Below are 27,873 nucleotides of genomic sequence, written 5' to 3'. Positions count from 1 at the left end.
AACCGGGAGGAAGAGAAAAAGGAACCAGGAGACAAAACGGGGATGCCGGCGGCAAGCGTCCAAAGACCGGCAGGCAGCAGGGAAGCTTCTTCCTGCCCTTGTTGGTCCTCGGGGTTAAGTCCAGGCACTGGCTGCCCCTGAGCTATTCCCCAGCCTTTTGAAATTTTAAGACAGCCGGGCGCGGTGGCGCACCTTGTAATCCTAGTACTTGGGAGGCTGAGACCGGAGGCTCGCGGTTCACGGACAGACTCGGCTTCTTAGTGAGGCCCTCTGCAACTCCTCAGTGAGACCCTGTTTCCAAATAAAGAATAAAAAATAGGGCAGGGGGTGTAGCTCGGAGGTAGAATGCCCCTGGGTTCCATCCCCAGCACCAAGAATATTAAAAAAGGGTCTCGTGAAGCTGCTGAGGTCTCACTAAGTAACTGAAGCCAGCCTGGGATCTGCAATCCTACCTCAGCCTACCCCAGCGACTCTAAGGGGCAGACCTCCCCAGGTTGTGCTGTGCCGGGCCCCAGCAGGGTGCAAGGAAGCTGCGGTGGCTGCCAGAGCCTCCCCTGGCCACTGGGCCCTCTAGGGGAGCACATGATGGGCCAGGATCTCCTCCGGGAGACGCCTGCTGTTAGCTCAGTCAGCAGTTCCCCAGCGTGGCCTCTGCCGGGCCGGAGAGCTGCAGACACCTTCTCTATTTCACGGCCCAACCTGAGGGTCCCAAGCCCCAGGGCTTGGTGTCTGAGATGCCCGCCAACACCCCTCCTGGGCACACGCCGAGGTCCAGGGACGCAGGGGAAGGAAATGAAGGAACATTTCCCCAGGTGCTCAGACAAGTGCCACAGCCAGCCAGCTTCCTGGCGTTTGTCCCAGACCTGTGGTGCCATGCAGTATAACCGTGTGTGTGTGTGTGTGTGTATGTGTGTGTGTGTGTGTGTTGTGTGCACGCGCGCAAGTGTAGGGACCTGGCCCTGTTCTGTGCACCCTCTTGTCCCCCTAAGACACTCTGACTCCGGAGTTCAGCTGTCTCTACTGGAGGCGGCTCGAAGCCGGGCACCGGGCTGTGGGCGGGGAATCGCCTCTGGTGCCCGGCTCCCCTCCTCGGGAAGCGCTGGACAAGCGGCCCGCTCACGGGCTGAGATGAGGATCGGTGAGCTCTGGGCTCAGCCCTCAGATCAGCAGACCATGGCAGCTGTCCCGCCTGCCCGCGCCCAGGCCACCGCCACCCAGGGCCACAATGTCCCTTTTTTATGAGCCTCAAGCCAACTTGTGGCCAGAATCCTCCCCCCCACCCAGACCTCGGCCTTGCCTGGAAGTTCAGCCCGACTCTCCCTCCTGCCGCGCGTCCGAGGCTCCCGGTCCGCTGGCTTGTGGCAGTAGGCGAGGCTGGAGCCCTGCTCGGCTCTGCCCAGAAAGGCCGGGCGGGGCGGCGGCTCTCAGCCGTCCACCTCCAGGGACACCGAGCCCGCTGCCAGGCCTCTCCTGCCCGGGGCCCCAGGAGTCACACCTGCCTCATTTACTCCCTGGACCACGGCACAGGGATGCCTGAGCCTGCCAGGCCGGGACCCCAGAAGACCTGCCCCCCTCCGGCGGCGCCCAAGGCCCCCAGCGCCCGTGTGCAATGATGGTACCGGTGGCCAGTGATACGTGGTTTTGTTTCCAGATATTGCAGCCTCTTGATTCTGTTTCAAAATAAAACTAAAGCAGGGGTCAGAGCCGGACCTGAGAGGCCGGTTCCAAAGCCCCCGAAGGGCTCCTGCTCGGGCCCCCGCGGTCCTCCAGGCTCCTCGGCCCGCCCAGCCCCAGGGCTCCCCGTGTCCAGGAGGACAGCGAGGGCCGCACACCAGGCAGGGGTGGGGAGCAGGACCCCGGCGGGGTAGGAGGACAGCCGGAGCCCCCGGAGCCCTGCTCTGCCAGGAGTCGTGTCCTGCTGAGCCCAGGCCTGTGATCCAGTACTGGGAAGGCTGAGACAGGAGGATCACAGGGTTGAGGCCAGCCTCAGCAATTTAGAGAGACCCTATTTCAAAATAAAAAATAAAAATGGCTGGGTTAGGGGTGTGGCTTGGAGGTAAGAGCGCCCCTGCCTGGGTTCAATCTCCAGCACAGGTGCATGCCCATGTACACACACACACGCACGCACACACACACACACACACGCACGCACGCACACACACGCACGCACAGGGTGCTCTGTAGCTAACGGGCTGTGTGAATTAGGACTCAGCACCAGAGCACATACGGGTCTTGAAGTTTCTTTTCCTTCTCAACATTTCTGTTGGTTTTTTGGGGGGCGTGCTGGGGATTGAACTCAGGGACAGTCCTCCGAATTACACCCCTAGCTCTATTTTATTTTTTATTTTTGAAGTAAAGTCTCACTAAGTGGCTGAGGGCCTTACTAAACTGCTGAGGCTGGCCTCGAGTTACAGTCCTCCTGTCTTGGCCTCCCAGGTACTGGATTACAGGCCTGCGTCACCATGCCTGAGCAGGGCATCTTTTTGTCTGATCATATAATCGCCAGTGATTGTAAAACTCTGAAAACGCCAGTGTGTATAAGAAGAAAGCAGCCCCCCCACACCTTGTTATCTTACCACCCAGAGACGCACGGCCAGTGTTTCGGTATATTCTCCTAATGTCGACTTTCTGGACTTTTCCTTTACAGAGTGCCCACCTCCCCCAGCCCAGCCTCAGGTCAGCAGCTAGGTCCTTCTTGGGCACGCCCCGCCCGGGCCTGGGTCCGGCGTCCTGAGCTTTCCGGCTGGTCTGCGGCAGCCGTGTCCAGGGAGGCCGCGGGGGCTAAGGGGCAGGACGCGGCCGTCAGGAGCAGCAGCCGGCCCTCCTGGGCGGCCTTTTGAGGGGCGCCTCCACCGGGGACCCCTTCAGGCGGTCTTCCTGCACCTTAAGTGCCCTGCAACAAGGTCCCGTGTCAGTCGCCCTCTCGCCTCCAGGAGCGGATGGAGGGGCCGGTGTGGCCAAGGGGGTGCGCGGCTGCACCCCAGCCCCTCCTGCCTCACGCCGGGTAAGGACTGCGCCAGAAGGATGGTGCCAGGAAGGCTTTCACTCTCTCTCTCTCTCTTTCAACACCAGGGATTGAACCCGGGGTATTCTACCTCCAAGCTACACCCCCAGCCCAATTTATTATTATTATTATTATTAGTTATTATCATTATTATTATTGGTGGAACCCAGGGGCTTTCTACCTCTGGGCTATACTCCCAGACCTATTTTATACTTTATTTGGAAACAGGGTCTCACTCAGTAGCTGAGGCTGGCTTCGAACCTGTCCAGTCCTCCTGTCTCAGCCTCCCAAGTGCAGGGATTACAAGCGTGCGCCACCACGCCCGGCTTTATTCTTTATTTTTAAACAGGGTCTCACTGAGTTGCAGAGGGCCTCACTAAGTAGCTGAGGCTGGCTGTGAACCGAGATCCTCCAGTCTCAGCCTCCCGAATGCTGGGATAACAAATGTGCACCACGCCTGGATCCCAGCTTCCCTTTTTATTTTTATTTTTTATTTTGAAGCAGGGTCTTGCTACCCTGCTAAGGGTGTCTGTCTCTACATTGCTCATGTCCAGCCTCAGCTACTTAGTGAGGCCTTCTGCAACCTAGGGAGACCCTATTTCAAAAGAATAAAAAAGTTAGCCAGGCGTGGTGGCGCATGCTTGTAACCCCAGCATTCGGGAGGCTGAGACCGGAGGATTGCGGTTCACGGTTCACGGCCAGCCTCAGCTACTTAGGCCCTCTGCAACTCAATGAGACCCTGTTTCAAAATAAAGAATAAAAAATAGGGCTGAGGGTGTAGCTTGGAGGTCGAATGCCCCTGGGTTCCATCCCCAGAACCACAAAAACAAAGATAATGTAAGATAATATAAATTTTTAAAAGGCTGGGGTGTGGCTCACAGGTAGAATGCTTCTGGGATCAGCTTCCAGAACAAAACAAAAGCCACTCCCTTGTCCCCACTCTAGGTGGCGGCGCCGGGCGGCCGCCTGGGCCAGCGCCTCCCTGCACCTGCCTCTCTCCCTTCCTGAGCGTCGGCCCGGCACGCCTTACCACAGACCGTGGGGGAGCAGCGGGGCGGAGGAGGTCAGGCCTGCGCGCCTGTGCAGAGGGCCCGGGGAGAGGGCATCTGAATTTTAGTCCAGTCCACGGGGGTCATAGAAGGTTGGAGTAAAAGGGAGACAGCCGGTCTCCCAGTGTGCTTTCAGGAGGCAGAGAGATGGGGGCTCCGCGCGGGGAGTTCGGGGTGCGGCGGGACGCGGGAGGCCGTGAGTGGAATTGGCCGGGCTCAGGGGCTCACTCTCCCCCCAGCCTGGGGAGCCCGGCTTCTTTTTTCGGTCCTGGGGACGGAGTAGAGTACCCAGGGCAGTCCACCTCTGAGCTTCCCTCCAGCCCTATTTTTATTATTTGGAAACAGGGTCTCACTAGACTGCGGAGGCTGCCTGCAACCTGCGACCTCCTGTCTCAGCCTCCCAGGTACTGGGATTCCAGGCTTGGGGAGCCGGTCCTTCACCCTGGGACTTCCTCGCCTGTGGGCTCGGTTGGCCTCGGGAAGGACCTTCCCTTCCCCTGGGGGCCAGGGCTGCAGAGGATTCTGGGTGGGGCAGGACGGGCGCACTCACCGGGCCAGGCTCACCACGGGCTCCAGGATGTTATGCCCCAGGGCTGAGCTGCACTCCCCAAAGGACACCCCCAGCTCCTGCAGGACAGAGGGGCCTGAGTGTCCGGCAAGCCCCCGACCCCAGAGCCCGAGGTGCTGGCGCCAGGCTCCGCCCCAAGCCCCGGCCATCTCAGTGGCAGGGCGGCCGAAGTGGCCCAGGCAGCCCCATCCCAGGGGAGTCTGCGACCCGCCAGACCCACACGGTGTGCTGTGGCCATTGCCCCACACCCTTCAATATTCTCTTTATGTGTGTGGGTTAGGGTTAGGGGGACTGGGGGCTGAACCCAGGGCCATTCTACTTCTGAACTACAACCCCCAACCCGATTTTTATTTTTTATTTGGAAACAGCATCTCGCTAAGTTTCTGAGAGTCTCGATAAAATTGCTGAGGCTGGCCTCAAACCTGTCATCCTCCTGTCTCAGCCTCCCAAGTACTGGGATGACAGGCGTGTGCCACCGCGCCCGGCTTAAATATTTTTCTAGAACAGCGTTCTTCATGGCAAATGCCCACCTCTCCTGAGAACCTCTACCATGTAACCAACTGTGGCCAAGTGTTTGTTCTTATAAATAATACTGTAATGAACATCCTCACGGAAATGTTCGTGATCGTACCTCCTACGTGGGCCTCTGCTACTTGGTCCCTGAGGGACTGTTATTTCCAATTTTTCCTTTGGAATAAATGGTAGGAGAAGGAATGATTAAAAGGACAAGAGGCTGCTCTTAGGAGGGCGCCTGGTGACCGTGAGAAACTCGGGAGAGCGGGGAGGGCTGGGAAGGAGGCGCGGCAGGAGGGGTGTGTGTCAGAGAGCCGGGCGAGGCCCTGGCGCCCCTTTTATAGACCCTTAAATCCCATTTGTAAATAAATAGCATCCACTGCCAGCCAGCAGGGCTTTTGATGTTGATGTTCTCTTCTGAGTGGGGAGGGAGTGGGGAGGGAGTGCGTTAATTAGAGCGGGGGGGGGGGGGGGGGGAGGTTGGACCGGCTTCAGGGGCGCTCAAGGCCTCTCTGCTCCCAGGAGACCAACCCAGGTGCGGGCTGGGTGCCGCCTGGGGACGCGCTCCCGCTCGCTGAGGCCGGGCCTCCGCCTGGGCCTCCGCCTGCTCACCTGGGCCAGCCGGCGCCCGGCCTCCGTGGGCACCTGCCGCTGCTCCTCAAGGTCTGTCTTGTTCCCCAGGAGAAGGATGACGGCCTCCGCGCCACCTGCGTCCTGCCCACAGACACGCGGGTCTCAGCCCCGGGGTGGCCAGGAGAGGCGGCTCTGCCCTCCCAGAAGCCCCGCCACGCTTCCTCTCCCTACTTCTAGCCGGGCCCTCACTTCTAGGCCAGTGCGCGCCTCACCAGCTTCCCAGACTCCAGGGCGCCTCCCCCAGGAAGCCTTCTGGGTGGCTCCTGCCCACCCCTCTCCCCGCCCCACCTTCACGACACAGGCTGCCTGGGGACCTCTCCTGATTGTCTCATTAATAATAATAATAATAATCCCTTCTCCACCTTTTGGCTAAGATCAAGCGTAAGAATAATAATAGCTGGGCGGAGGCTGACACAGGAGGACAGCAGGTTCAAAGACAGCCTCAGGAAGTCCTGAGACCCTCGGCAACCTGTTTCAAAAAAAAATTTTTTTTTTTTGGTGGTACTGAGGGTGGAACCCAGGGGCTTTTCTACCTCTGGGCTACACTCCCAGACCTATGTTTTCTATTTTATTTGGAAACAGGGTCTCACTAAGTTGCTGAGAACTTAAGTAGCTGAGAATGGCTTCGAACCTGTGTGATCTTCCTGTCTCAGCCTCGCAAGTGGGGGAGTTACAAGCGTGCGCCACCACGCCCGGCTTCAAAATTTTAAAAAAGTACTGGAAGGCGTAGCTCAGAGGTAGAATGCTCCTGGGTCCAATCCCTAGTACCAAATAATAATAATAATAATAATAATAATAATAATAATAATAATATGCCAGTTGCTGAGCACCTGCTATAACCAGGTACCATGCTGAAAGTACCTCTGTCAGCCAAGTCTCACAAGCCCTTGTGAGAGAAGCCAGGCACTAAAGTTCAGAGACATCAAGTCACTCGATCAAAGTCACAGCTGGGGTTCAAGCTGCAATCCTAGCGGGGCTCGGTGGCACGCTTGTCATCTGAGTAACGGGAGCTGGGACAGGAGGACCTCAGGTTCCTGGCCAGCCTCGGGGACTTAGTGAGGCCCCCCGCAACTTAGTGAGACCTTGCTTCAAAATAAGGGATAAAAAATAGGGCTGGGGTGTAGCTCAGAGGCAGAATGCCCCTGGCTTCCATCCCCGGTCAGGCCTCAGAGCCCAGCTCCTCCTCACCCACAGCCCGACCCGCTTTTCTAAACCCAAGAAGTTCTCATCAGGTCACGGTGGCCCTGCCTTCATCCCAGGACTTGAGAGGCGGAGACAGGAGGATCACAGGTCTGAGGCCAGCCTCAGCAACTTAACGAGGTTGTTTCACAATAAGAAATAAAATGAAATGTGGCTAGGGTACAGTTCAGAGGGAGAACGCCTCTGGGTTCAACCTTCAGTGCCAAGAAAAGAAGTGCTCAGGGTGAAGGGCGCAGTCTGGCTCGGAGGCCGCACAGGAGGCGCGCTGTGCGGCTGTGGCTTCTCAGCACCTCTGCCGCTTGTCATCCCAGCAGGAGGGAGCGGGCACCAAGCTCCCAGCTCCCAGGCCCCGGGCCGCTCACCTGCAGGCAGTCCAGCCAGTAGCGCACGTGCGCGAAGCTCTCCCGGGAGGTCACGTCGTACATGAGCACCACCCCGTCGGCCTTGCGAAGCAGCGGGCGCGTCAGGCTGCGGTACCTGCCCGAGAGTCCCCCGTGAGGCCAGCACCCCCGCCCCAGCCGGCTCCTGGCTCAGCCTCCCCTCCGCGAGGCGGTGGACTAGCCCGTCCAGCCTCAGCACTGCAGCCAGACTCCAAATGACTTAGCAAGACCCCTTCCTTCCTTCCTTCCTTCCTTTCCTTTCCTTTCCTTTTTTTTTTTTTAACACCAGGGGTAGAGCCCAGGGGCATTCTACCTCCAAGCTACACCCCCAGCCCTATTTATTTCATTCTTTTTTTTTTTTTAACTGGGTCTCACTGAGTTGCAAAGAACCTCACTAAGTAGCTGAGGCTGGCCACAAACCACAATCCTGTCTCAGCCTCCCAAAAGCTGGGATTACAAGCGTGTGCTACCATGTCTGGCTTGCGAGACCCCATTTTGAAGACAATAAATACATACATACATACATAAATAAGGGCTGGGGATGTAGCTTGGAGGTAGAATGCCTCTGAGTTCAATCTCCAAAACGACATTAAAAAAAAAAAAAAAGCACTGCTGGGCGCGCTTGTAATCCCAGCATTCAGGAGGCTGAGACAGGAGGATCTCGGTTTGAGGACAGCCTCAGCTGCTTAGTGAGGCCCTTTGCAAGTCAGCGAGACCCTGCTTCAAAGTAAAGACTAAAAAATAAGGCCGGAGGTGTAGCTCTGAGGTAGAATGTCCCTGGGTTCCATCCCCAGTACCGCAAAAACAGACAAATAAAAACAGAAGGAGCTCCTGCGAGCGGCGCGGCGGGCTCCAACGCAGGTCGCCTCCGCGTTCCGATCCCTGTGGCTAGGAGGCTGCGTGTCCAGGACAGGCAGCGATGGCCGCCTCAGCCGCCCCCTGCCTGGGCTTGGCCCGCCCTCCTCCCCGGCACCCAGGCCCGGCCGCACCTCTCCTGGCCCGCCGTGTCCCAGAGCTGCAGCGCGAAGCTCTTGTTGTCCACCAGCAGGGTCTTGACCCGAAAGTCCACTCCTAGGGCACAGAGCGGGGTCAGGCCTCAGCACAGGCCCAGCGCCAGCCACGGCAGGAGGGGCCGGCCACGGGCTCCCTCTGCCCTCCAGGGCCGCGCACACCGGGCCGCTGCCTCCACGAAGCCCTCCTGCTGCCCGGAGGCCACGGGCCACGCGCCCCAGAAGCTGCCGCACTGTTCAGGGTCTTGGCTTCGCTCCCTGATCGTGCGCACAGGGTCCTCTTTTTCTTTCCCCTGCGGTACTGGGGATGGAGCCCGGGGGCAGTCTCCTCCGAGCTACACCCCAGCCCTATGTTTTATTCTTTATTTTGAAACCAGGTCTCACTGAGTTGCAGAGGGCCTCACTAAGTAGCTGAGGCTGTCCTTGAACGGCGATCCTCCTGTCTCAGCCTCCCGAGCGCTGGGATCGTAAGCCGGCTGCCCAGAGGAAGCAGGCCTAGCGTTAGGGACTCCGAGTCGGCCCATGCTGGCGCTCTGTGGCCTGGGCAAGTCAGTTTCCCTCTCAGAGAAGAGATAAGAGGGCCGATAAGATCCGACCTCCAACGTGGCCATTTAGAAGAGCCACATTAGAAGGCGTGGTGGTACAGAAGTGTAACCTCCGTGCCTGCGAGGCTGAGACCGGAGCATCCATCTCAGGTCGGGGCGGCCTCGGCTGCTTAGTGAGATGCTGTTTCCAAATAAAAATATTTTAAAAATAGCAGAGGATGTAGCTCAGAGGTAGAACGCCCCTGGCTTCAATCAAAAAATAAAAACAAAAAATAAAAACAAGAAATAAATGTTCCCCGAGAAGAGTCTGCGATTCAGCTGGGACTTAGCTGGGACATGTTTCGGGGAGTGTGGGGCTCTGGCGGGCTGAAGATGGAGCGGGCAGGGAGGAGAGCGAGCCAGCCCGGGTGTCAGGTGCTGCGTTGCACAGCCAGGTAGAGTTACACGTGGGGCAGCCTGGGCGCGTCCTGCAGCCCGGGGCTTCCCTAGACCGGGGAAGAGGGCCTGGAGGGATGGGGACACTGGAAGCCTACCAGGTGGCCGAGGGAGGGAGGGCAGAGGCGGCGGCAGCGGTGCCCGGGGACCCCGGGCCTGGGGGGCACTGTGGTGCTAGCAGTCACGGGGGGGGGGGGGGGGGGGAGCTGGCCTAGGCCTGCGCGGCCCTGCACGGCTGGGGGAGGGCCTAGCGACGCCCATCCTTTATAGCAGGAAGGCCCTGGGGATTGAAGCCAGGAGCGAGCATTCTACCTGTGAGTCACACCCCAGCCCTTTTTAACTTTTATTTCAAAACAGGGTCCTGCTAAGTTAGTGCCGGCCTCAAACCTGTCATCCTCCCTTCTCAGTCTCCCGAGTACTGAAATTACAGGCATGAGCACCTCACCCCGCACATGGAATCGATGATTTATTTTTATTTATTGCTACTGGGGATTAAAATCAAGGCTGCTCTACCTCTGAGCTACACCCAGCCCTGTTTTATTTTTTATTTTGGGAGAGGCATTAACTAAGTTACTGAGGCTGGGTCTTGTCATTAGAGCTACTTATTTATTTATTTATTTATTTATTTATTTATTTATGGTACTGGGGATTGAACCCAGGAATATTCTACCTCCAAGATACACCCTCCAGCCTGATTTTATTTTTTATTTGGAAATAGGGCCTAAGTTGCGGAGGGCCTCCTCAGTGCTAAGGCTGGGCTCCAATCTGCAATCATCCTATCTCAGCCTCCCAAGTTCTGAGATTTCAAGCATGTACCAACACTCCTTGCTCTGAGGCTGGCTTTGAACATATGATTTACATATTACAGATGCGTGCCACCATACCTGTTGGGGAATTTGCGTGTGTGTGTGTGTGTGTGAGACTGGGGATTGAACCCAGGAATGTTCTACCTCTGAGCTATACCTCCTGTCCTATTTTTTACTTTTATTATTATTAATTATTATTATTATTATTATTATTATTATTATTATTATGGCAGTACTGGGGATGGAACCCAGAGGCCTTCTACCTCCGAGCTACATTCCCAGACCTATTTTTATATTTCATTTGGAAACAGGGTCTCACTAAGTTGCTGAGCGCCTCACTAAATAGCTGAGGCTGGCTTCGAACCTGCGTGATCTTCCTATCTCAGCCTCCCAAGCATGGGGATTACAAGCGTGCGCCGCCACGCCTGGCTTATATTTTTATTTTAAAACAGGGTCTTGCTAGCCGGGCGTGGTGGCGCACCCTTGTAATCCCCACGTTTGGAAGGCTGAGACAGGAGGATCGCACAGGTTCAAAGCCAGCCTCAGCTGGTTTAAGAGACCCTGTTTCCAAATAAAATATAAAATAGGTCTGGGAGTATAGCCCGGAGGTAGAAGGCACCTGGGTTCCATCCCCAGTACCACCAAAACAAACAAACAAACAAACAAACAAACAAACAGGGTCTTGCTAGATTGCCAAAGCTGGCCTTGAACCTGCAATCCTCTGTCAGAATCTCCCAAGGACTGTAATCACAGGTGTGTGCCACCACATCCAGTATTATTTCTGAGGCCTGACATGAGTTCACAAATCCTTACACTTCCTCTATGAAGCTGGCGTTGCTATGGTCTCCACTGTGTACGTGAAGGTTTCAGAGGCTCAGAAAGTGTTACAGCTTGCATCTGGAATGTCCCCCAAAGGCCTACATATTGGAGGCTTGGTCCCCAACAAGGCGCTCTTGGGAGGGTGGAACCTTTAGGAGGTGGGACTCAGGAGAGGTGGGACCTCATGGGAGGTAGGACTGGCAGGAGGTGGAATCTTTAGGAGATGGGACCTTTTGGGAGGTGGAACCTTTAGGAGGTGGGACCTCATGGTAGGTGGAACCTTTAGGAGGTGGGACCTTTTGGGAGGTGGAACCTTTAGGAGGTGGGACCTCATGGGAGGTGGAACCTTTAGGAAGTGGGACTTTATGGGAGGTGGGACCTTTAGAAGGTGGGACCTCATGGGAGGTGGAACCTTTAGGAGGTGGAACTTTTAGGAGGTGGGACCTCATGGGTGGTGGGACCTCATGGGAGGTGGAACCTTTAGGAGGTGAGATCTCATGGGCAATGGGGCTTCATGGGTGGTTGGACCTTTAGGAGGTGGGAACCTCATGAGCAGTGGGAAATCATGGGTGGTGGGACCTCATGGGAGGTGGAACCCTTAGGTGGTAGGAACCTCATGCACAGTGGCACCTCCTGGGAGGTGGGACCTCATAGCAGGTGGGACCTCATGGGAGGTGGAACTTTTAGGTGGTGGGACCTCATGGGAGGTGGAACCTTTAGGTGGTGGGACCTCCTGGGTGGTGGGACCTCATAGGAGGTGGGACCTCCTGGGCAGTGGGCCTCTGTGGCGGTCTTCTGGCCATGGAGAATGTGCCCTTGAAGAGTATGGCGTGCTATTGTGCTGTTGGCTCAAAAGCCCCCCGGGCCACCAGCCAGGGACGGACACCTCCCGGACCACAAGTCAAAACCTACCTCTGTTCATACCGCGGAACGCTGCCCCGAGGGCTTAGATAACCGCCCGAGTTCACATCACTCAGGAGCAGGCCGTGGAGCCAGGGTCTGAGCACTGGGCCTGGGGCCCTCTTCTGCCCACTGTCCAGATGGCTCCCCTGTATGAGACTCCCCTTGCCCCAGGGACTCTGCCTGAGCAGCCGCGAGCCCCGGGCTCCTCGTGAGCAGACCTGACGTGGGCCTGCAGTGGCCTGCCCACACGCCGTGCGCGGAGCCGCACGCTGCCGCCCGGGCTGCCCGGCACCCCCTGCAGGGTGCTCTGTCGATGTGGCACATCACAAGCTAATCAGATCAGTGCAGAAAAGGCAAATGGCCTGTACTTAGAGACGATCCGTGCACTGCTGAGGTGATGCCCACATAAAATAACGTCTATTGCAGGGCCCAAGGCAGAACCTGCCGTCTCCTGGGGGAGGCTGGCCCCGGCTCCTGGGCCTCCCCTGCCACCGCTGCCCTCCCCGCGGGGCCTTACCTATGGTGGCGGTCTGCCCTGTGGCAAAGGTGTTTTGGTGCAGCAGGTGTAGGAAGGAGGTCTTGCCCACATTGGAGTCTCCCAAGAAGATGACGTGGAAGAGGTAGTCGGGGTCGGCCTGAGGCTCGCGGGCCTCGGGGCTCCCCGGGGGTGAGGCTGGCCCCTTCTCTCTGGAGCCGGCCCCCAGGCGTTCCTCGGGACTACTCTGTGTCCTGGGCTCCCTGGATGGAGTGCCGCCAGCCTCTCCGTGTGCCTGATCAGTCATGGTGGGGGACCTGGGGTCAGCTTCCAGCTCAGCCAGGCTGGGAAAGGCTGGCTTGGGCTCCTGGGCTCCCACTGCAGCCCCGGGCCAGGCCCCCAGGGAGGCAGGACCCTTTGGAGGGGCCAGCTTCCCAGGAGCAGGGGCTTCTGCTTCCACCGGAGCCTGGGCTGAGTCAGAGAAGGGAGAAGCAGGCAGAGGGTCTTGCTGGGGGGACTGTGGACGCCCAGGCTCCAGGCTGCAAGCCTCCACAGCCTCCTCTGGACCCTGGTCCTGCCCGCCTCCGCCCCCTGCTTTATATTCCCCAGCCTTGAGCTCCTCTTCCAGACTCCAGAGGGAGCAGGCAGATGGCTCATCTGGCCCGATGTCCTGGCCACCAGCTTCCCTTAGGCCCCCAGGACGTCCCTCCACAGGCGCTGCCTGGCCCAGCTCCAGCCTCCCTGGGGGAGCCTGGCCTGCAGCCTGTGGGCCCTGGGAGCCCTCCGCTGACCCCTCGGGGCAGACCGTGGCCCCTGGGGACCCCAGGCCTGTCTCGGAGCCCGCAGCACCCAGGTCCTCGCAGAGGGCCTCTCCCTGCCTGGCTGGCTCGGTGGGGTCTGGATCTGAGGCCTGGAACTGTTGGCCAGGCCCAGCCGGGGGCTGGGGAGGGGGAGCAGTCTCCAGAGGACTGAGGACTTTGAGTGCGGCTGCCACCAGCGTCCCCGACCCCCAGGGGGAGTGGGCCTCAGGTTCCAGGTCACTGAGCTCCGCAGGACTCTCTCCACCCGCGTCCTGCCCAGCTGTGTGGACTCCGTCCCTGTCCTGGGTGCTGGACAGTGCCCCAGGGGGGCTCCCCGGACCTGCAGGCAGCTCCTGACCCAACAGCAGCTCACAGGGCTCCGAGATAGAAATGTGCCGGACCACGCGGGGCGTCGGGGCGCCCTCGGCTGCCCTCGGGGTGGGGGGCGGGCTCCAAGAGAGCTGCGGGGCCCCGTGGGGAGGGCTGCTCAGGAGCGGGCTGCGGTCATCACTGGCCCCAGACAGCCCCGCCAGGGGGAACTCGACAGGGAAGGCAGCCTGGCGGGCTCCGGCCTCCTCTCTTGCTCCAGGAACGCTGGGAATGTCGTGAGGAGGCAAAGGTCAGGGAGGCTGAGGCAGATGGCGGGACTCCGCCCTGCCTGCGAAGCTCCGGTGCCCAGCACGTGGCCATGGCCGCTCCCTCCCAGACCTCCTCACCGCCTACCCGGCCTGCGCCCACGGCTCCTGCTCATCTCCAGCCCCACGGAGCCCCTCCACTTCCAGGAAGCCTTCCCCCACCGTTGTGTGTGTGTGTGTGTGTGTGTGTGTGTGTGTGTGTGTGTCTGTCTGTCTGTCTGTCTGTCTGTCTTAACCAGGGCCGTGTAGTCCTTTTCCTTTTCTAAGACTCAGTTTCCCCATCCAATACATGGGCATGATGATCCTGCTGCATCCAGAACCCCAGGAGCTCAGAGGAAGCCATGGTCTGCGCCCTGGTCCGAGGATGGTCAACACTCACCTCTGTTCCTCCTCCAACTGCCAGGACACCCGTGCCCGGGCCACATCCAGGCGCCTCCTGGTCACCTGCAGCTGCCCCCGCGTCTCCGCCAGCTGCTCAGCCAGCTCCTGCTCGGCTTCCCGAAGCCTCTGGTTCTCGAAGGTGGCCTCCTCCTGCATGCTACCGAGCTGGTGCAGCTGTGCCTCCAGCTGTGGAGGGCAGGACAGAGGCAGTGGTGTGACCGAGGCTGCCACGGGGGAACGGGCCACCACCCACCCGCTGCTGGGCTCCTGGAGACCAGCTTGAGACAAAATTAGGGCCAGATGTGGTGGCACACGCCTGTCAGCCCACTACTTGGGAGGCTGAGACAGGAGGATCACAGACTCAAGGCCAGCCTCAGCACTTAGTGAGACTCTCAGTAACCTAGCCAGACCCTGTTTCCGAACAAAAAATAGCCAGGCGTGGTGGTGCGCTCTTGTAATCCCAGCATTCCGGAGGCTGAGACAGGAGGATCGGGGTTCGCAGCCAGCCTCAGCTAAGGTGAGGCCCTCTGCAACTTAGTGAGACCCTGTTTCAAAATAAAGAATAAAAAATAGGGCTGGGGGTGTGGCTCGGACTAGGAGGGGATGATCACCCCTAAAGGGGCCTGAGCTCCCTCACCTCCCTCCACAGGGGCCCTGTGAGGGTGGGGTGGGCATTCAGGGGGGTGAAGAAGACACACGCCACTCAGACACACCCGCTGTGGTCCCGCCTGCCCGGCCTGGCCGCTCATCCCGGAGCCCCAGCTGGGCCCCAGGGGCTCCTGACCCATCGGCAGATCCCGGGCTCACGCTGAGGCCCCCACGTTTCCTCAGGCCTCCTGGCTCTCCCTGCTGCCCTGTGTGGCCTCAGCTCAGAAAAGGGCCCCAGGTGCCTCTCCCCGGGGCCACCCTGTGGGAGCCCAGCCAGCCCTCACCTCCCTCTGGCCCTCGGCCAGCCGCCGCACCTCTTGCTCCTTGGCCTGCAGCACCTCCTCCACCTGGGAGCTGAGGGCCAGGCGCCTGGCGTCGCTCTGCGGATGAACAGAGGGCACACCTCAACCCTGCCCCCCCTCCTCCCTGCCCCCAGGCTCCCAGGACTGCGGGGAGGAGGCCGAGACCCAGAGGCAGGTGCGGCCCTGCCCATGGCAGCACACGCGTGGCCTCTGGGGCAGGGCCCCCCAGCACCTGCGCCTGCAGCTGCTGCTGGTCCTGGCTGATCTGCTGCTCCGCCTCCGCGTGCAGCCGCTGAACCGCAACCTGGTGGTCCGCGTCCTGCCTGGCAGGGCCGGGGGCAGGCAGCCCTCAGCAGCCGGCCCGGGGAGGGAGCCAGCCACCGCCACCCGGCCACCGCCACCCGGCCACCGCCACCCGGCCACCTGGGAAGGGCCACCTGGCCCACAGGACTCGACATGAGCGGCTTGTGGGCTCCTCTGGCCTGTTGCAGGTCCCCAGGCCCACCTTCCCTGGTCACTGGTGTCCTGTCACCCAGACCCCCTGCGCAGTGGCCCCTTTGCCAGCTCCAGGGTGGGCTGTGGCCTGCAGCTGGCTCTCATAGCGGCCAGCACCTAGACGCCCTTGCCACTCCCCTCCTGCTGAAGGATGTGCTGGCCTTCTCCTCCCTCCTCCTCCTCCCTCCTCCTCCTCCCTCCTCCCCCTCCTCCAGCTCAGCTCTGCCGCATGCTGTCTCCTGGACGGCCGATCCCACCATGGCCAGGTGTCCTGCCGCGGGCAGCGCTGGGAGACACTCACTTCCGCAGCGTCCGCTCCAGCGCCTCCCGCTCGGCCCGGGCCTCCCGCAGGCGGCTGCTCATCCCGGCCACCAGGCCCTCCAGGTCGCCGGCCGGCTGGGGCTCCTCCTGCCGCAGCCTGCGGAGCGGGGCCGGAGACACCAGTGCAAGGGCCACGCGCGGGCGCCCTGCCCCTCGGTTTTCAAGAAACGCTCCGAGAGGCTTGGGCACCACCTCCTGTGACACCTACGAGCAACTCAAAGGCCACCTCCCCAGACCTATCGCTCATGAGGGTGTGTGTGTGTGTGTGTGTGTGTGTGTGTGTTACAGGGATTGGGCCCGGGGTCTTCTACCACTGAGCTACACCCTCAGCCCGTTTTTAGTTTTTCGTTGAAACAAGGTCTCGATAAATTATCTGTGCGCTGGCCTCGAGCCCGCGACGCTCCCGTCTCAGCCTCCCAAGTGCTGGGATCACAGGTGTGCGCCCGCCAGGCCTGGCTGCCCGTCCCTTCGTGGCCTCCCGACGCTGTCCCGGGATTAGCAGTGGGGGGGGCTGAGGCTGGGGCTTCCCTCCTCCCCCCGCGCTGTGCGATCTCCAGTCGTGCCCTCTCTGGGCTCTTTGTGACGCGGTGAGGCGATTCCTGCCCAGCGGGGCACGCCCAGGGGAAGCTGCCGCTCCCTCCAGAGGCCGGCTCTCACTGGGGTCTAATTAAGTCATGGAGACAGCGCCAGAGGGCGGAGCCGGCCGGCCGCCAAGTGGGTGACCGGCTCCCCACCATGGCCGCCCGCCAGCTACACCCTGGTCCCGCCCGCCTGCCCGTCCTGCCGCGCCCGGCCCCACCTCCCAAGTGCGGGGTTCCCCAGCCCTGAGAGCAGGAGTGCGGGGGCTCTGGAGGGCGGGAGGGCATTTTCAGGCAGGGTCCCTCGGGTGTGAGAGTGTGTGTGTGTGTGTGTGTGATGCTGGGGATTGAACCAGGGGCCTTCGACCTCTTATCTATACCTCCAGACCTTTTCCTTTGAAAGCAGGGTCTCCCCACATTGCTGAGGCTGTCCTCAAACCTGCAATCCTCCTGTCTCAGCCTCCTGGGAGTACAGGAGGAGCATCTCTGTTCCTGGCTAGGGCCACCCTTCTCAAGCATGAGAGACCCCGTAAGCCCAGGGCCCAAGACACAGCTGCCCGACCGAGCCATGACCGCGCGGGAAATCCTCCACACCCAGGACGGCCCGGGCCCCGGCCCCCACCCCGCCAGGTGGCCTTACTCGGGGAGGAGGTGGCCGGTCCCCAGCTGCCCCATGAGGGCCAGGAAGGCCTCCCGCTCCTCAGCCTCCGCCTCCTCCAGCTCAGGGAAGCTGGCGGTCACCGACGCCCGCTGGGAGGGCCTCGGCCTCCGTCCGCGGAGTCTGTGGGTGCTCGGGCTGGAGCCAAAGACGTTTCCTATGGAAGGGAGCAGAGGTGAGTGGCGTTGGCCCTGGCCTCCCGCCCAGCCCACCTAGCCCTGGGAAGGAGTTAGAGCCGGGCCAGTCCCACTTCACAGGGCCGTTCACTCAACCCCAGCCCAGCCTGGGGAGTCGCTGAAGGTACACTGCACTTGTCTCTCAGATTCTGTGGCCCCGAGGCCGCAACAGAATTCCAAGCCGAGCACGGGGCACACGCCTGTGATCCCAGTTCTGCGAGGCTGAGACAGGAGGATCACAGGTTCGAGGCCAGCCTCAGCAATTTAGCAAGACTCTGGTCAACTTAGACCCTGTTTCAAAATAAAAAATAATAAGATAAAGCTGGAGTGTAACTTGAAGGTGGAATGCCTCTGCTTTCAATCCCTAATACCAAAAAGAGAGAGAGAGAGAGAGAGAGAGAGAGAGAGAGAGAGAGAAAGCTGTGGGTTCCAGAGAAGGGCGCTCTGGCTGAAGGGCGCACACAGGCCCTGAGCGACCCGCCAGCCTGGCAGGGCAGAGGCTGGATGGAGCCCAGCACACCCAGGGGTGGGCAGGGCCTGGATGGGCCCTGGGGAGGGGGTGGTTTGTTCCACAGACAGCGGAACAGATGCCTGGGAGCCATTTGGGGTGAGGGTGGCCCTTGCGGCTGCGTGGACGGCCGCGTCCCCTCTCGGCCGGCCGGCCGCAGGTCCCGGCCAGGACCCTCGGCTCTCAGATGATTACGCTGCCGCTGCTGTGTGGCACTGGGGATGGAGCCCAGGGGCCTTCTACCTCTGGACTACACTCCCAGACCTATTTTTTATATTTTATTTGGAAACAGAGGCCCTTAAGCCAGCTGGGGCCGGCTTCAAACCTGTGTGGTCCTCGTCTCAGCCTCCCAAGCGCGGGGATTACGAGCGTGCGCCACCACGCCCGGCTATTTTTATTTTTTAAACAAGGTCTCACTAGGTTGCTGAGGTCTCAGGCTGTCCTCCTCAAGCCTCCCAAGTACTGGGATCATAGGTGTACGACCCCGTGCCCGGCCGGGCAGCCTCCTCCTAGGGGAGCCCCAGCCTCCCTCGCGGCCTCCTCCAAACCCAGCCTCTCTGCTCACCTGAGAATCGTGGCCGGTGGTGCTGTGGAGGCTGAGATAGGTTGTTTTTTCTTTTGTTTGTTTGTGTTTTGGGGGAACACTAGCAGTTAAACTCGGGTGTTCTATCTCTGAGCTACACCCCAGCCCTATTTATTTATTTACTTATATATTTATTTATTGTTGCTCTGGAGATTGAAGCCCAGGGCAGTCTACCTCTAAGCTACACCACCAGCCCTATTTTAATTTTATTTGGAAACAATTTGAATACATTGCGGGTGTGGGCCTCCATGCTAGCTGAGCTGCGGGCCGGAGGGGCCGTCCCTTCCCCAGGGCCTGAGTCCTGCCAGGCTCCCGGAGGTGGAGGCGGCACCTCAGCCTCGCTGTGGCTCCCAGGGCCTGCATCTCCCTCAGGCCAAGCTGGGAGGCTTCCCCTGCCCCCAGGAGGTCCTGGCTGCTCTGGGCGGGGGTCTAAGGGGCTGCCTTTCCGACCACCCTGCCCAACACTGCGAACAAGTCCCCAGGGCCCTCCCAGGACAGACGGACAGACGTACTGAGTCCGGAGCTGAATTCCTCCAGGGAGAGGCGGCCTCTCTGCTCCACATCTGCCCAGTCGAAGATCATCTGTGGCTCCCCGCTGCCCAGGAAGCTGAACGCGGCCCCCTGGAAGGACGGGGTGCTGGGCGGCTGTCCCGGGCTGGCTCCGGACGCGAGCCTTCAGCCGCCCCACTTTCCCTGAGCCCAGGGCAGGGTGCCCCGAACAGCCGGGCCAGGGCCTCCCCAGGCACGCACCCAGCACCGCCCAGCAAAGCCAGAGCCCGTGCGTGTCCCTTTCTCCCCCTGGAATCCACATTTGACTCTTCTGAGTCCCAGCGCTGAAGGGCCTTGATAAGGGACAGCAGCTGCCCCACCCCGTGTGTGCACCAGCGTCTAGAAGTGACCTGGGGCTGGCCAGGCCTGGTGCGCCCTGCGATCCCGTACTCGGGAGGCTGAGGCAGGAGGATGACGGTTCGTGGACAGCCTCAGCTACTTAGCGAGGCCTTCTGCAGCTCAGTGAGACCCGGTTTCAAAATTTAAAAGCCAAAAAAAAAAAAAAAAAATAGGACTGGGGGTATAGCTCATAGGTACAATGCCCTTGGGTTCCTTTCCCAGTACCACAAAAATAATTAATAAATAAATAAATAAATAAATAAATAGGGCTGGGGGTATAGAGTGCCCCTGGGTTCAATCACCACTATCACAAGGGGAAAATTTAAATAAATTAACTAAAAATGATCTGAAACAAACAAGAAATCATAAAGGTGAACAGTGCATTCTTCTGGCAGGTACAGGGCCCAGGCTGCTCAAGCACAGGCTTGAGGGGGTGTGGGTCTCCTGGGACTGATCAAAGAGCAGATTACATGAAATTACATGTTAACATGTAGACTTTGTTCAGGAGAGATGAAAATAATTTTCGTTTAGTGGAACAAATAACCCCAAAGATTTATGGCCTTTTAGACATTAACCATTTTTTAAAATTGAACTCAGCAAGCCAGCTATGGTGGCACAGGCTTGTAGTCCCAGCATTTGGGAGGCTGAGACAGGAAGATCGGGTTTGCGGCCAGCCTCGGCTACTTAGTGAGGCCTTCTGCACCTTAGTGAGACCCTGTTTCAAAATAAAGAATAAAAAAATAGGGCTTAGGGTGTAGCTCAGAGGTAGAATGCCTGGGTTCAATTCCCAGTACTACAAAAAAAAAAAAAAATTGAATTCAGTAATTTTATCCTAATACCTTTCTGACAAATTGCCTATAAATATCCCAGTGTCACGTGGGCTCTTTGAACCAGTTATGATGTCTGTCTGGTTTCTTCTTTAGTTAATAATAATAATAATAATAATAAATTACCGGGTACTGTGACACATGCCTATAACCCCAGTACTTGGGAGGTTGAGACAGGAGGTCATAGGTTCAAGACCAACCTCAGCAATTTAGTGAGGCCCTCAGCAACTTAGAGAGACCCTGCTTCAAAATCGAACGCTTGTCGGGGTGGCGCACACCAGGGTCCTCCTGAGACCGGAGGATGGCAGGTTTGAGGCCAGTCTCAGCAAATTAGTGGGACCCTGCTTCCAAACAGAATAAGACACAGGGCCAGGGTGGGATGGGCCCTGCGCTCACCGCCAGGTCCTCGCGAGTGACAAAGCCCCTGTCGGTGGCACCGCAGGCCTCAAAGAAGCCCTGCAGTTCTGCGTCGGCCTGGGAGGGCCAGGACTCTGGCTCCGGGGCCGCTGGGGCGTCCTGGCCCTCGGCCAGCTCTCTCGTCTGCCGCCGGCGGCTGGAGCCCAACTTCCGGCCTTTCGGGGCCGCTTTCTGTCCACTGTCCATGGTACCTGGGACCTGGCGACAGGGGAAATGAGGGGCGCTGGGCCGCTGGACACGGCCGAAACCCTCTCGTGCTCCCCGTCACCTCCGGAGAAAATCCCCTTGGCTGATGCAGCCTCATCCTCGGTCCCGGCTGCCCCCCCAGCCGCTCCGCACCTAGCCAGCTGCCCCGGTGCCATCAGGTCTCTGCTCAACCGTCACACCTAACCTGACTTTTGTATAAACGAGCTTCATGCCCGTGATGCCAGCACTGGGGGGCTGAGGCAGGAGGATGGCAGACTGGAAGCCAGCCTCAGCAGCTTAGTGAGACCCTGCTTCGGAGTAAAATAGGGCTGGAGGTTTAGCTTGGAGGTAGAACGCCCCTGTGTCCAATCCTCAGTAACACACACACACAGCCGGGCTTGGGGGCACACACTGGTCATCCAAGCACTTGGGAGGCTGAGACGGGAGTGTCACAGGTTTGAGGCCAGCCTGGGCAACTTAGCAAGACCCTGTTTTGAAATAAGAAATAACATAGGAGCCGGGCATGGTGAGCACGCTTGTCATCCCAGCATTCGGGAGGCTAAGACCTGGGGGATCGCCGTTCGCGGACAGCCTCAGCTACTTAGTGAGGCCCTCTGCAACTCAGTGAGACCCGGTTTCAAAATAAAGAATAAAAAAATAGGGCTGGGGTTGTAGCCCGGAGGTCGAATGCCCCTGGGTTCCATCCCCAGACCCGCCAAAAAAAAAAAAAAGAAAGAAAGAAAGAAAGAAAGAAAGAAAGAAAGAAAGAAAAAAGAAATAACATAGGGCTGGAGGTGACGCTCAGCGGCAGAACGGCCCTGGGCTCAATTCCCAGGACAAAGAAGGAGGGCTCCCATCTGCGGCCACCGCCCTGCTTAGCGCCCGCCTCACCCATCCTGGATCAGGCGTGTTTACGCTGAATGCGGCCCACCGAGAGCTGAGCTGAGCTTGATTTCCACCGCGCCTGCCTGGCCGCTGTTATTACATCTTGGGAGCCTCCGCTGTTGTTCTTGTACAGACGGCCTTCTTTAACCCCGCCTGGCCCCAGGTCCTCCGCCCCCGTGGGCCCCCTTGGGAGCAGGTCTGTGGCGCAGAGAACCATGTGCAACGTCAGGACGCTGGAGTGCGGGTAGCGGGGTGCTTCCCACTGACGCTGGGCCCCGGCCAGCTCTACAGGAGGCGACAGTCGGAGGGTCCTGGAGGCTCACGGTTGATGTCTTGACCCCAGCACAGCTGCGTGCAGAGGTGGGGCCTGGGGGAGCCAGCGGACCATGGGGAATCCGCTGACAGGTGCGCAGGGAGTGGGCCGGGGCGGGGAAGCGTGGGCCCCCTTGGAGGAAGGTCACCGGGGCGCCCTGGAAGGGGTTTCCTGCCCCTCGCCCCGCTCCCTGCCAACGGCGGCCCTCTGTGTAAACGATGAGGGAGGAGCAGCTGGTGGCTCAGGAGTTGGAGGGGCCCACGGACCCAGGGGCGTTCAAATAAAGGATCAACGCTGGTCACACACTGGGCCTCCAAGACCCAACTCTGACCAATCATAAAAGAACAGATGGGCTGAGCATGGTGGAGGGTGCTTGTAATCCAGCACCTGGGAGGCTGAGACAGGAGGATTGGAGGATTGCAGGCTTGCGGCTGGCCTCTGCTGCTGAGTGAGGCCCTCTGCAACTTAGGCCTTGTCTCAAAAGAATAGGGCTGGGAATGTAACTCGGAGGTAGAATGCCCCTGGGTTCCATCCTCAGTACCACACACACACAAAAAAAACAGAACAGATAGACCTCAGCGAGGTATTACAGCCCACCTCCCCGGAAGTTCAGAGGTTCCTTTCGGGGACTCCTCTCCCACTGTGTGGAGAGCTGGATTTTTTTTTTTTCAGTACTGGGTGTTGAACCCAGGGGCATTCTACCTCCAAGCTACACCCCCAAGCCGATTTTTTATTCTCCATTTTGAAACAGGTCTCAGAAAGTTGCACAGGGCCTCACTAAGTAGCTGAGGATAGCCACAAACGGCGATCCTCCTGCCTCAGCCTCCCAAGTACTAGGGTGCCCCACCACACCTGGCTAGTGAAAGGACAAAGGCTGACCACACAGGACCACCTTGTAGCCAAGAGGTTTATTGGAGGGGCCGGTATGAAGGGAAGAAACAGAGAGAGAGACAGAGAGACAGAGAGACAGACAGACAGACAGACAGACAGAGAGACAGAGAGGCAGAGAGACAGAGAGAGAAAGAAAGAAGAATCCGGGAAAAGAGAGAGCATGTGCTGGGATCAGGGTTATTTAGGGGCTTGGGGTTACAGATTGGGGGCCAATGGGCTAGGAGAAATGTCCTTTAACTAATTGGCTAGAGTCCCACGGGAGGGGGTCGTGCGGCCAGGTAATCGGCTCGGGGTCAGCGGGGAATGTCCCTTCCACTGATTGGCCGAGGGCACCAGGAGGGGGCAGGTGTCCCAGGTAAGTGACCAGGTGCGGTCAGAGGGGGATGGCAGCTTAACTGGGCAGACCAGGGCCTTTCAGGAGACTTAGCTTATGGGGGGGGTCTGAAGAAAGAACTTAATTCATCTAACAGCTAGAAGCTTTTTTTTTTAATCTTCTATCTTTTCTTCATTTAAAATAAACTTTCATATTTCTAAATTTTTTAAATTAGTCCTTGGGTTTCACTCGTTAAAATCCACTGGACACGCCGGGCGCGGTGGGCACGCTTGTCATCCCCGCGCTGGGGAGGCGGAGACAGGAGGATCGCGCAGGTTCCAAGCCAGCCGCGCGCGCTGGCTTAAGAGACCCCGTTTCCAAATAAAAAATATAAAAAATAGGTCTGGGAGTGTAGCCCGGAGGTAGAAGGGCTCCCAGGAACCCCAGTACCACAAAAAAAAAATCCACTGGACAAGAGCCCAGTAAGAGGAGACTCTACCGCGGGAGCTCAGCGCTCTCCCCGGGCGCCCCGACGAGCCACAGAGCCACAGAGCCAAAGCGACTCTTGTCTCCTTTCAGCTGTTTTTCTCAGATAAATGTCTCGGTGACGAAAAGAAAGCTAACCCGGGCCACAGGCCGCGCGGGCCTGGGAGGCTGTGCTTCCAGACGGCGCGTCCCGGGGCTGGGGCCGCAGGGAGGCTGCCCAGGCAAGTCCTCACACCGGGACTTGGACAGAGCAGGGCCTCACCCTGGGGAGCCCCGAGGTAGAGCCTGCCCCCCACCCCGTTTCAGAAGCAGTTTAATATCTCAGATGTATGCTGGGTGTGGTATGGTGGTGCACACCTGTGATCCCAGTATTTGGAATTACAAAACAAGAGGTCCTCAGGTTTTAACGAGACCCTATTTCATTTCCTTTTTTTTTTTTTTTTTTTTTTTTGGTGGTGCTGGGGTTCCTGGAAGCCCTTCTACATCCGGGCTACACTCCCAGACCTATTTTTTATATTTTTATTTGGAAACAGGGTCTCTTAAGCCAGCGCGGCTGGCTTCGAACCCGCACCATCCTGTCTCTGCCTCCCAAGGGTGGGGATTACAAGCGTGCGCCACCACGACAGGCCTCATTTTTTTTTTTTATTTTTTATTTTTTATTTTCTTGCAGTACTGGGGATTAAACCCAGAGGCATTCTATCTCTGAGCTACACTCCCCCACCACCAGCCTTACTTTTTTATTCTTTATTTCTGAAAAGGGTCTCACTAAGTTGCGAGGTCCTCACTAAGTAGCTGAGGCTGGCTGTGAACCTATGATCCTCCTGTCTCAGCCTCCCAAGTACTAGGATTATAAGCGTGCGCCATCATGCCCGGCTTGACCCTATTTCAAAAAATAAAACTAAAGTCAAAAGGCCTGGGGATATAGCTCAGAGCTAGAATGCCCCTGGGTTCAATTCTTAATGAAGAAAGAAAGAAAGAAAGAAAGAAAGAAAGAAAGAAAGAAAGAAAGAAAGAAAGAAACAAACTAGGCATGGTGGGCACGCTTGTAATCCCAGCATTCGGGAGGCTGAAACAGGAGGCTTTCAGTTTGCGGCCAGCCTCAGCTACTTAGTGAGGCCTTCGCAACTCAGTGAGACCCTGTTTCAAAAATAAAGAATAAAAAATAGGGCTGGGGGTGTAGCTCAGAGGTAGAATGTCCCTGGTTCCACCCCCAGTACTGAAAAAAGGAAGGAAGAAAGGAAGGAAGGAGGAGGAGGAAGGAAGGAAAAGGAAGGAAGGAAGGAAGGAAGGAAAAGGAAGGAAGGAAGGAAGGAAGGAAGGAAGGAAGGCAGGAAGGGGGAAGGAGGGAGAAGGCAGGAGGGAGAAGGCAGGCAGGCAGCGGACCTCAGACGCAGAGCCGCGGGGCGCTATGCGGGCGGGGAGGGCCGGCTGCGCCCTCTCCCTGGCTCTGCGCTCTGCTTGTTATCAGCTATGGTGGGAACAGCCCGCCGTGGGAATCCTCAGCGCGCACACCCTGGGGCTCCTCCCCACAAACGGCAGTCACGGCACAGCCCTGGGAACACTCGCTCCTGCCCCAGCCATTCCAAGACCCGTCATGCCACAGGCCACGGGCACCCCCTGGGCGCCAGCTGAGCGCCAGCACAGGGCCAAGCCGCCGCTGTCCCGCTCCCTTCAGATGACCGAGGAAAGGCCTCCTTCCTCCTGCAGCTCAGCCCTGCGCACCATGCCGCGCTCCCTGGGCAGGGACATGGCCTGGGCCCCGTCCTTGTTGCTTTTTGAAAAGAAATTTGACGCCCTCCAGTCTCGGCCCCTCAGCCAGCAAGGCCACCCCGACAGAGGGGACAGCTTCAGCTGATACCCAGATACTTGTGCACGCACACACACGCACACGCACACACGCACACACACGGTCCCTCCCCGGCCACCTCCTCCGCCTGTCCGTCAGATCCAGGCCCCTCGCACCACGTGGCCTGTGCGAAGTCTCTCAGGACATCGCCCCCAGGGTTGGGCCGCAGGGACGCCCCCTTTTCCACAGTCCCCTGGGGATCCTTGTCCCTCACTCTTCACCCAGGAAACCACATGGGGCACAAAGCCAAACGTGAGCACCAGGGAACCCTGCTCGGGGTCGGGGAGGCCGCGGGCCTTCCAACCCCAGCAACTCAGGAGGAAGGGGCGGCGCGGACCTGCGTCGTCTCCCAACCACCCGCCATCACAGAGGGACCTGCTGTCACAGAGGGACCCGCCGTCACAGAGGGCCAGAGACCAGGTCTGCTCATGTCAACAGCCACCATAAATACCCGGGTCGCTGAGCCGGCCACGCTGCCACTCTCTGGTCGGCTTGGGCCCCTCTCCCTCGCCAGCCAGAGCAAACACTGGGCCTCCCACCCAGGGTGGTGCCCTCCTGAGGGTAGACGGCCTGGCCCAGCCCCACCGCCCCCTCTGCAGACCCTGCAGAGGCCGAGGGCCAGCCCTGCCCAGCTTCCCTTCCCCGCGCCCTACCTGAGGCTGCCCGTCTGCTTGCTGCCCTGTGCCCTGGCTGGGAACCTGGCACGGACTGTTAACAGGCTGTCGCTTGCCTAATGGCCCTTTCCGTTCCCCAGCAGCAAATCTCCCGCCATCGCCTGCAGGGCTTCCTGTTCAAGGCACCCACGAGCCCTTCGCAATCTTGCCTGGCACCCCTTGGGCCTCGCGCCCAGGAATCCTGGGACTTGAGCGGATGCCGGAGCCGGAGGGGCACCTTCCAAGCAGAGCTTCGGAAGGGACCTGGGACCCAAGGTCACCCAGGCAGGGGCAAGGCCAGGACCTCAGCCCCCACTCTGAGCCTACCGTCCCTGCAGGGCGTCCTCAGCCAGGCGGGTGGTCGAGAGGCACAGCGGAGGCTAAAGCTGGTGTGCAGAGCGCCCCGGGGGGGGCTGGCAGCTCCTGACCTGGCTGGCGCGCTTGTGAGCCCCTTATCCTGCGCCATCGCGCCCGGCTGTCGTGAATTTTAAAACCCAGGTGTGCTGGCCTTAAATACACTGAGCTCAGAAACTAAGTTTTACCAAAATGGAACTAAAGGGCCGGGGCCTCTGGCAAAGAGCACAGAATGACCGGCAGGTCTGCACACGGGCTGATTTTTTTTTTTTTTTTTTTTTTTTTTGTACTACAGATGGAACCCAGGGGCCCTCTGTTCTGGGGTACAGTGGTACAACCTGGGCTACAAGCTAGGCGACCCCGACAGCCCTGGCCTCTACCTGCGGCCTCCACATTGCTCGAGCAGGTGCAGAGGCCGGAGTGCGCCTGGAGGCCGCATTTGTCTCGTGCGCTTTCCAGAAGATTGAGAAAACCCAAATTACACCAAAGACCGAGGAGCCGTGAGATTGGTCCGGGCAAACCCCCCTTAGAGCTGTGAGCCCGCGGGGCACTTCTCCTTTCCGACTTATCTGGCTGGCAGGGCGGGTGGCCTGCAGATCTGGGCCTCTCGATACTTCCTAGAGGCGCGACCTCGGGCAAGGGAGCCTCTTGCCTCAAAATGGAGGAGGTGATAGCAATACCCACCTTGTAGGTTTGTCGTGAAGATTCAGTGATATAAACCAGCCAGGCGTGGTGCCACACGCTCAGAATCACAGTGCTTGGGAGGCTGACACGAGAGGACCACAGGTTGGAGGCCAGCCTCAGCAAGAAGTGGGACTCTCATCAACCTAGCAAGACCCTGCTTTAAAAACTAGGGCTGGGGTGTAGCTCGGGGGTAGACTGCCTCTGGGGTCCATCCTCCAACAGCATACACGCGCGCACACATGGATATGAATCATATAAAACATTTAGAACAGTCAGATGGTAACCAACGGTAGCTGTGGTTATTTTTGCGATTGCTGGAAGGGGATCGAGAGCGGGCGTGGTGGGCACACTTGTAATCCCAGCACTCGGGAGGATGAGACATGAAGATCACAGTTCTCGACCAGCCTCAACTACGTAGGCCTCTGCAACTCACTGAGACCCTGTTTCAAAATAAAGAATAAAAAATAGGGCTGGGGGTGTAGCTTGGAGGTAGAATGCCCCTGGGTCCCATCCCCTGGGTACACACACACACACACACACACACACAGAAGACTGAATAAAAGATTCCTTAATCACTCCAGACTACCAATCTGAGGACGTGCTATTTATATGTAAGACTGATTGGGCCAGACACAGTGGCATAGCCCTGTGATCCCAGTACTTGGGAGGCTGAGAGAGGAAGCTCCCAGATTTGACCCCAGCCTC

The 27,873-nt window shown here is 58.7% G+C and overlaps 1 protein-coding gene across 1 annotated transcript; it reads right to left on the bottom strand.

Annotated features, from left to right (window-relative positions):
• Window positions 1-2,802: 2,802 nt before the first annotated feature.
• Window positions 2,803-20,743, bottom strand: RAB44 (RAB44, member RAS oncogene family; the record flags this gene model as incomplete). The annotated part of the gene is made up of 13 exons (XM_080710422.1): window positions 2,803-2,893; window positions 4,604-4,680; window positions 5,747-5,848; window positions 7,330-7,444; window positions 8,337-8,418; window positions 12,383-13,734; window positions 14,155-14,342; window positions 15,089-15,184; window positions 15,339-15,429; window positions 15,903-16,019; window positions 17,141-17,315; window positions 18,938-19,046; window positions 20,537-20,743. The coding sequence occupies 13 exons, from the start codon at window positions 20,741-20,743 to the stop codon at window positions 2,803-2,805; spliced, it is 2,802 nt and encodes a 933-aa protein (XP_080566548.1).
• Window positions 20,744-27,873: the final 7,130 nt, after the last annotated feature.

This window comes from Muscardinus avellanarius, assembly GCF_963383645.1.
Source record: "Muscardinus avellanarius genome assembly, chromosome: 14".
Taxonomy (NCBI): domain Eukaryota; kingdom Metazoa; phylum Chordata; class Mammalia; order Rodentia; family Gliridae; genus Muscardinus; species Muscardinus avellanarius.
This window is presented reverse-complemented; position numbering and strand designations above follow the sequence as displayed.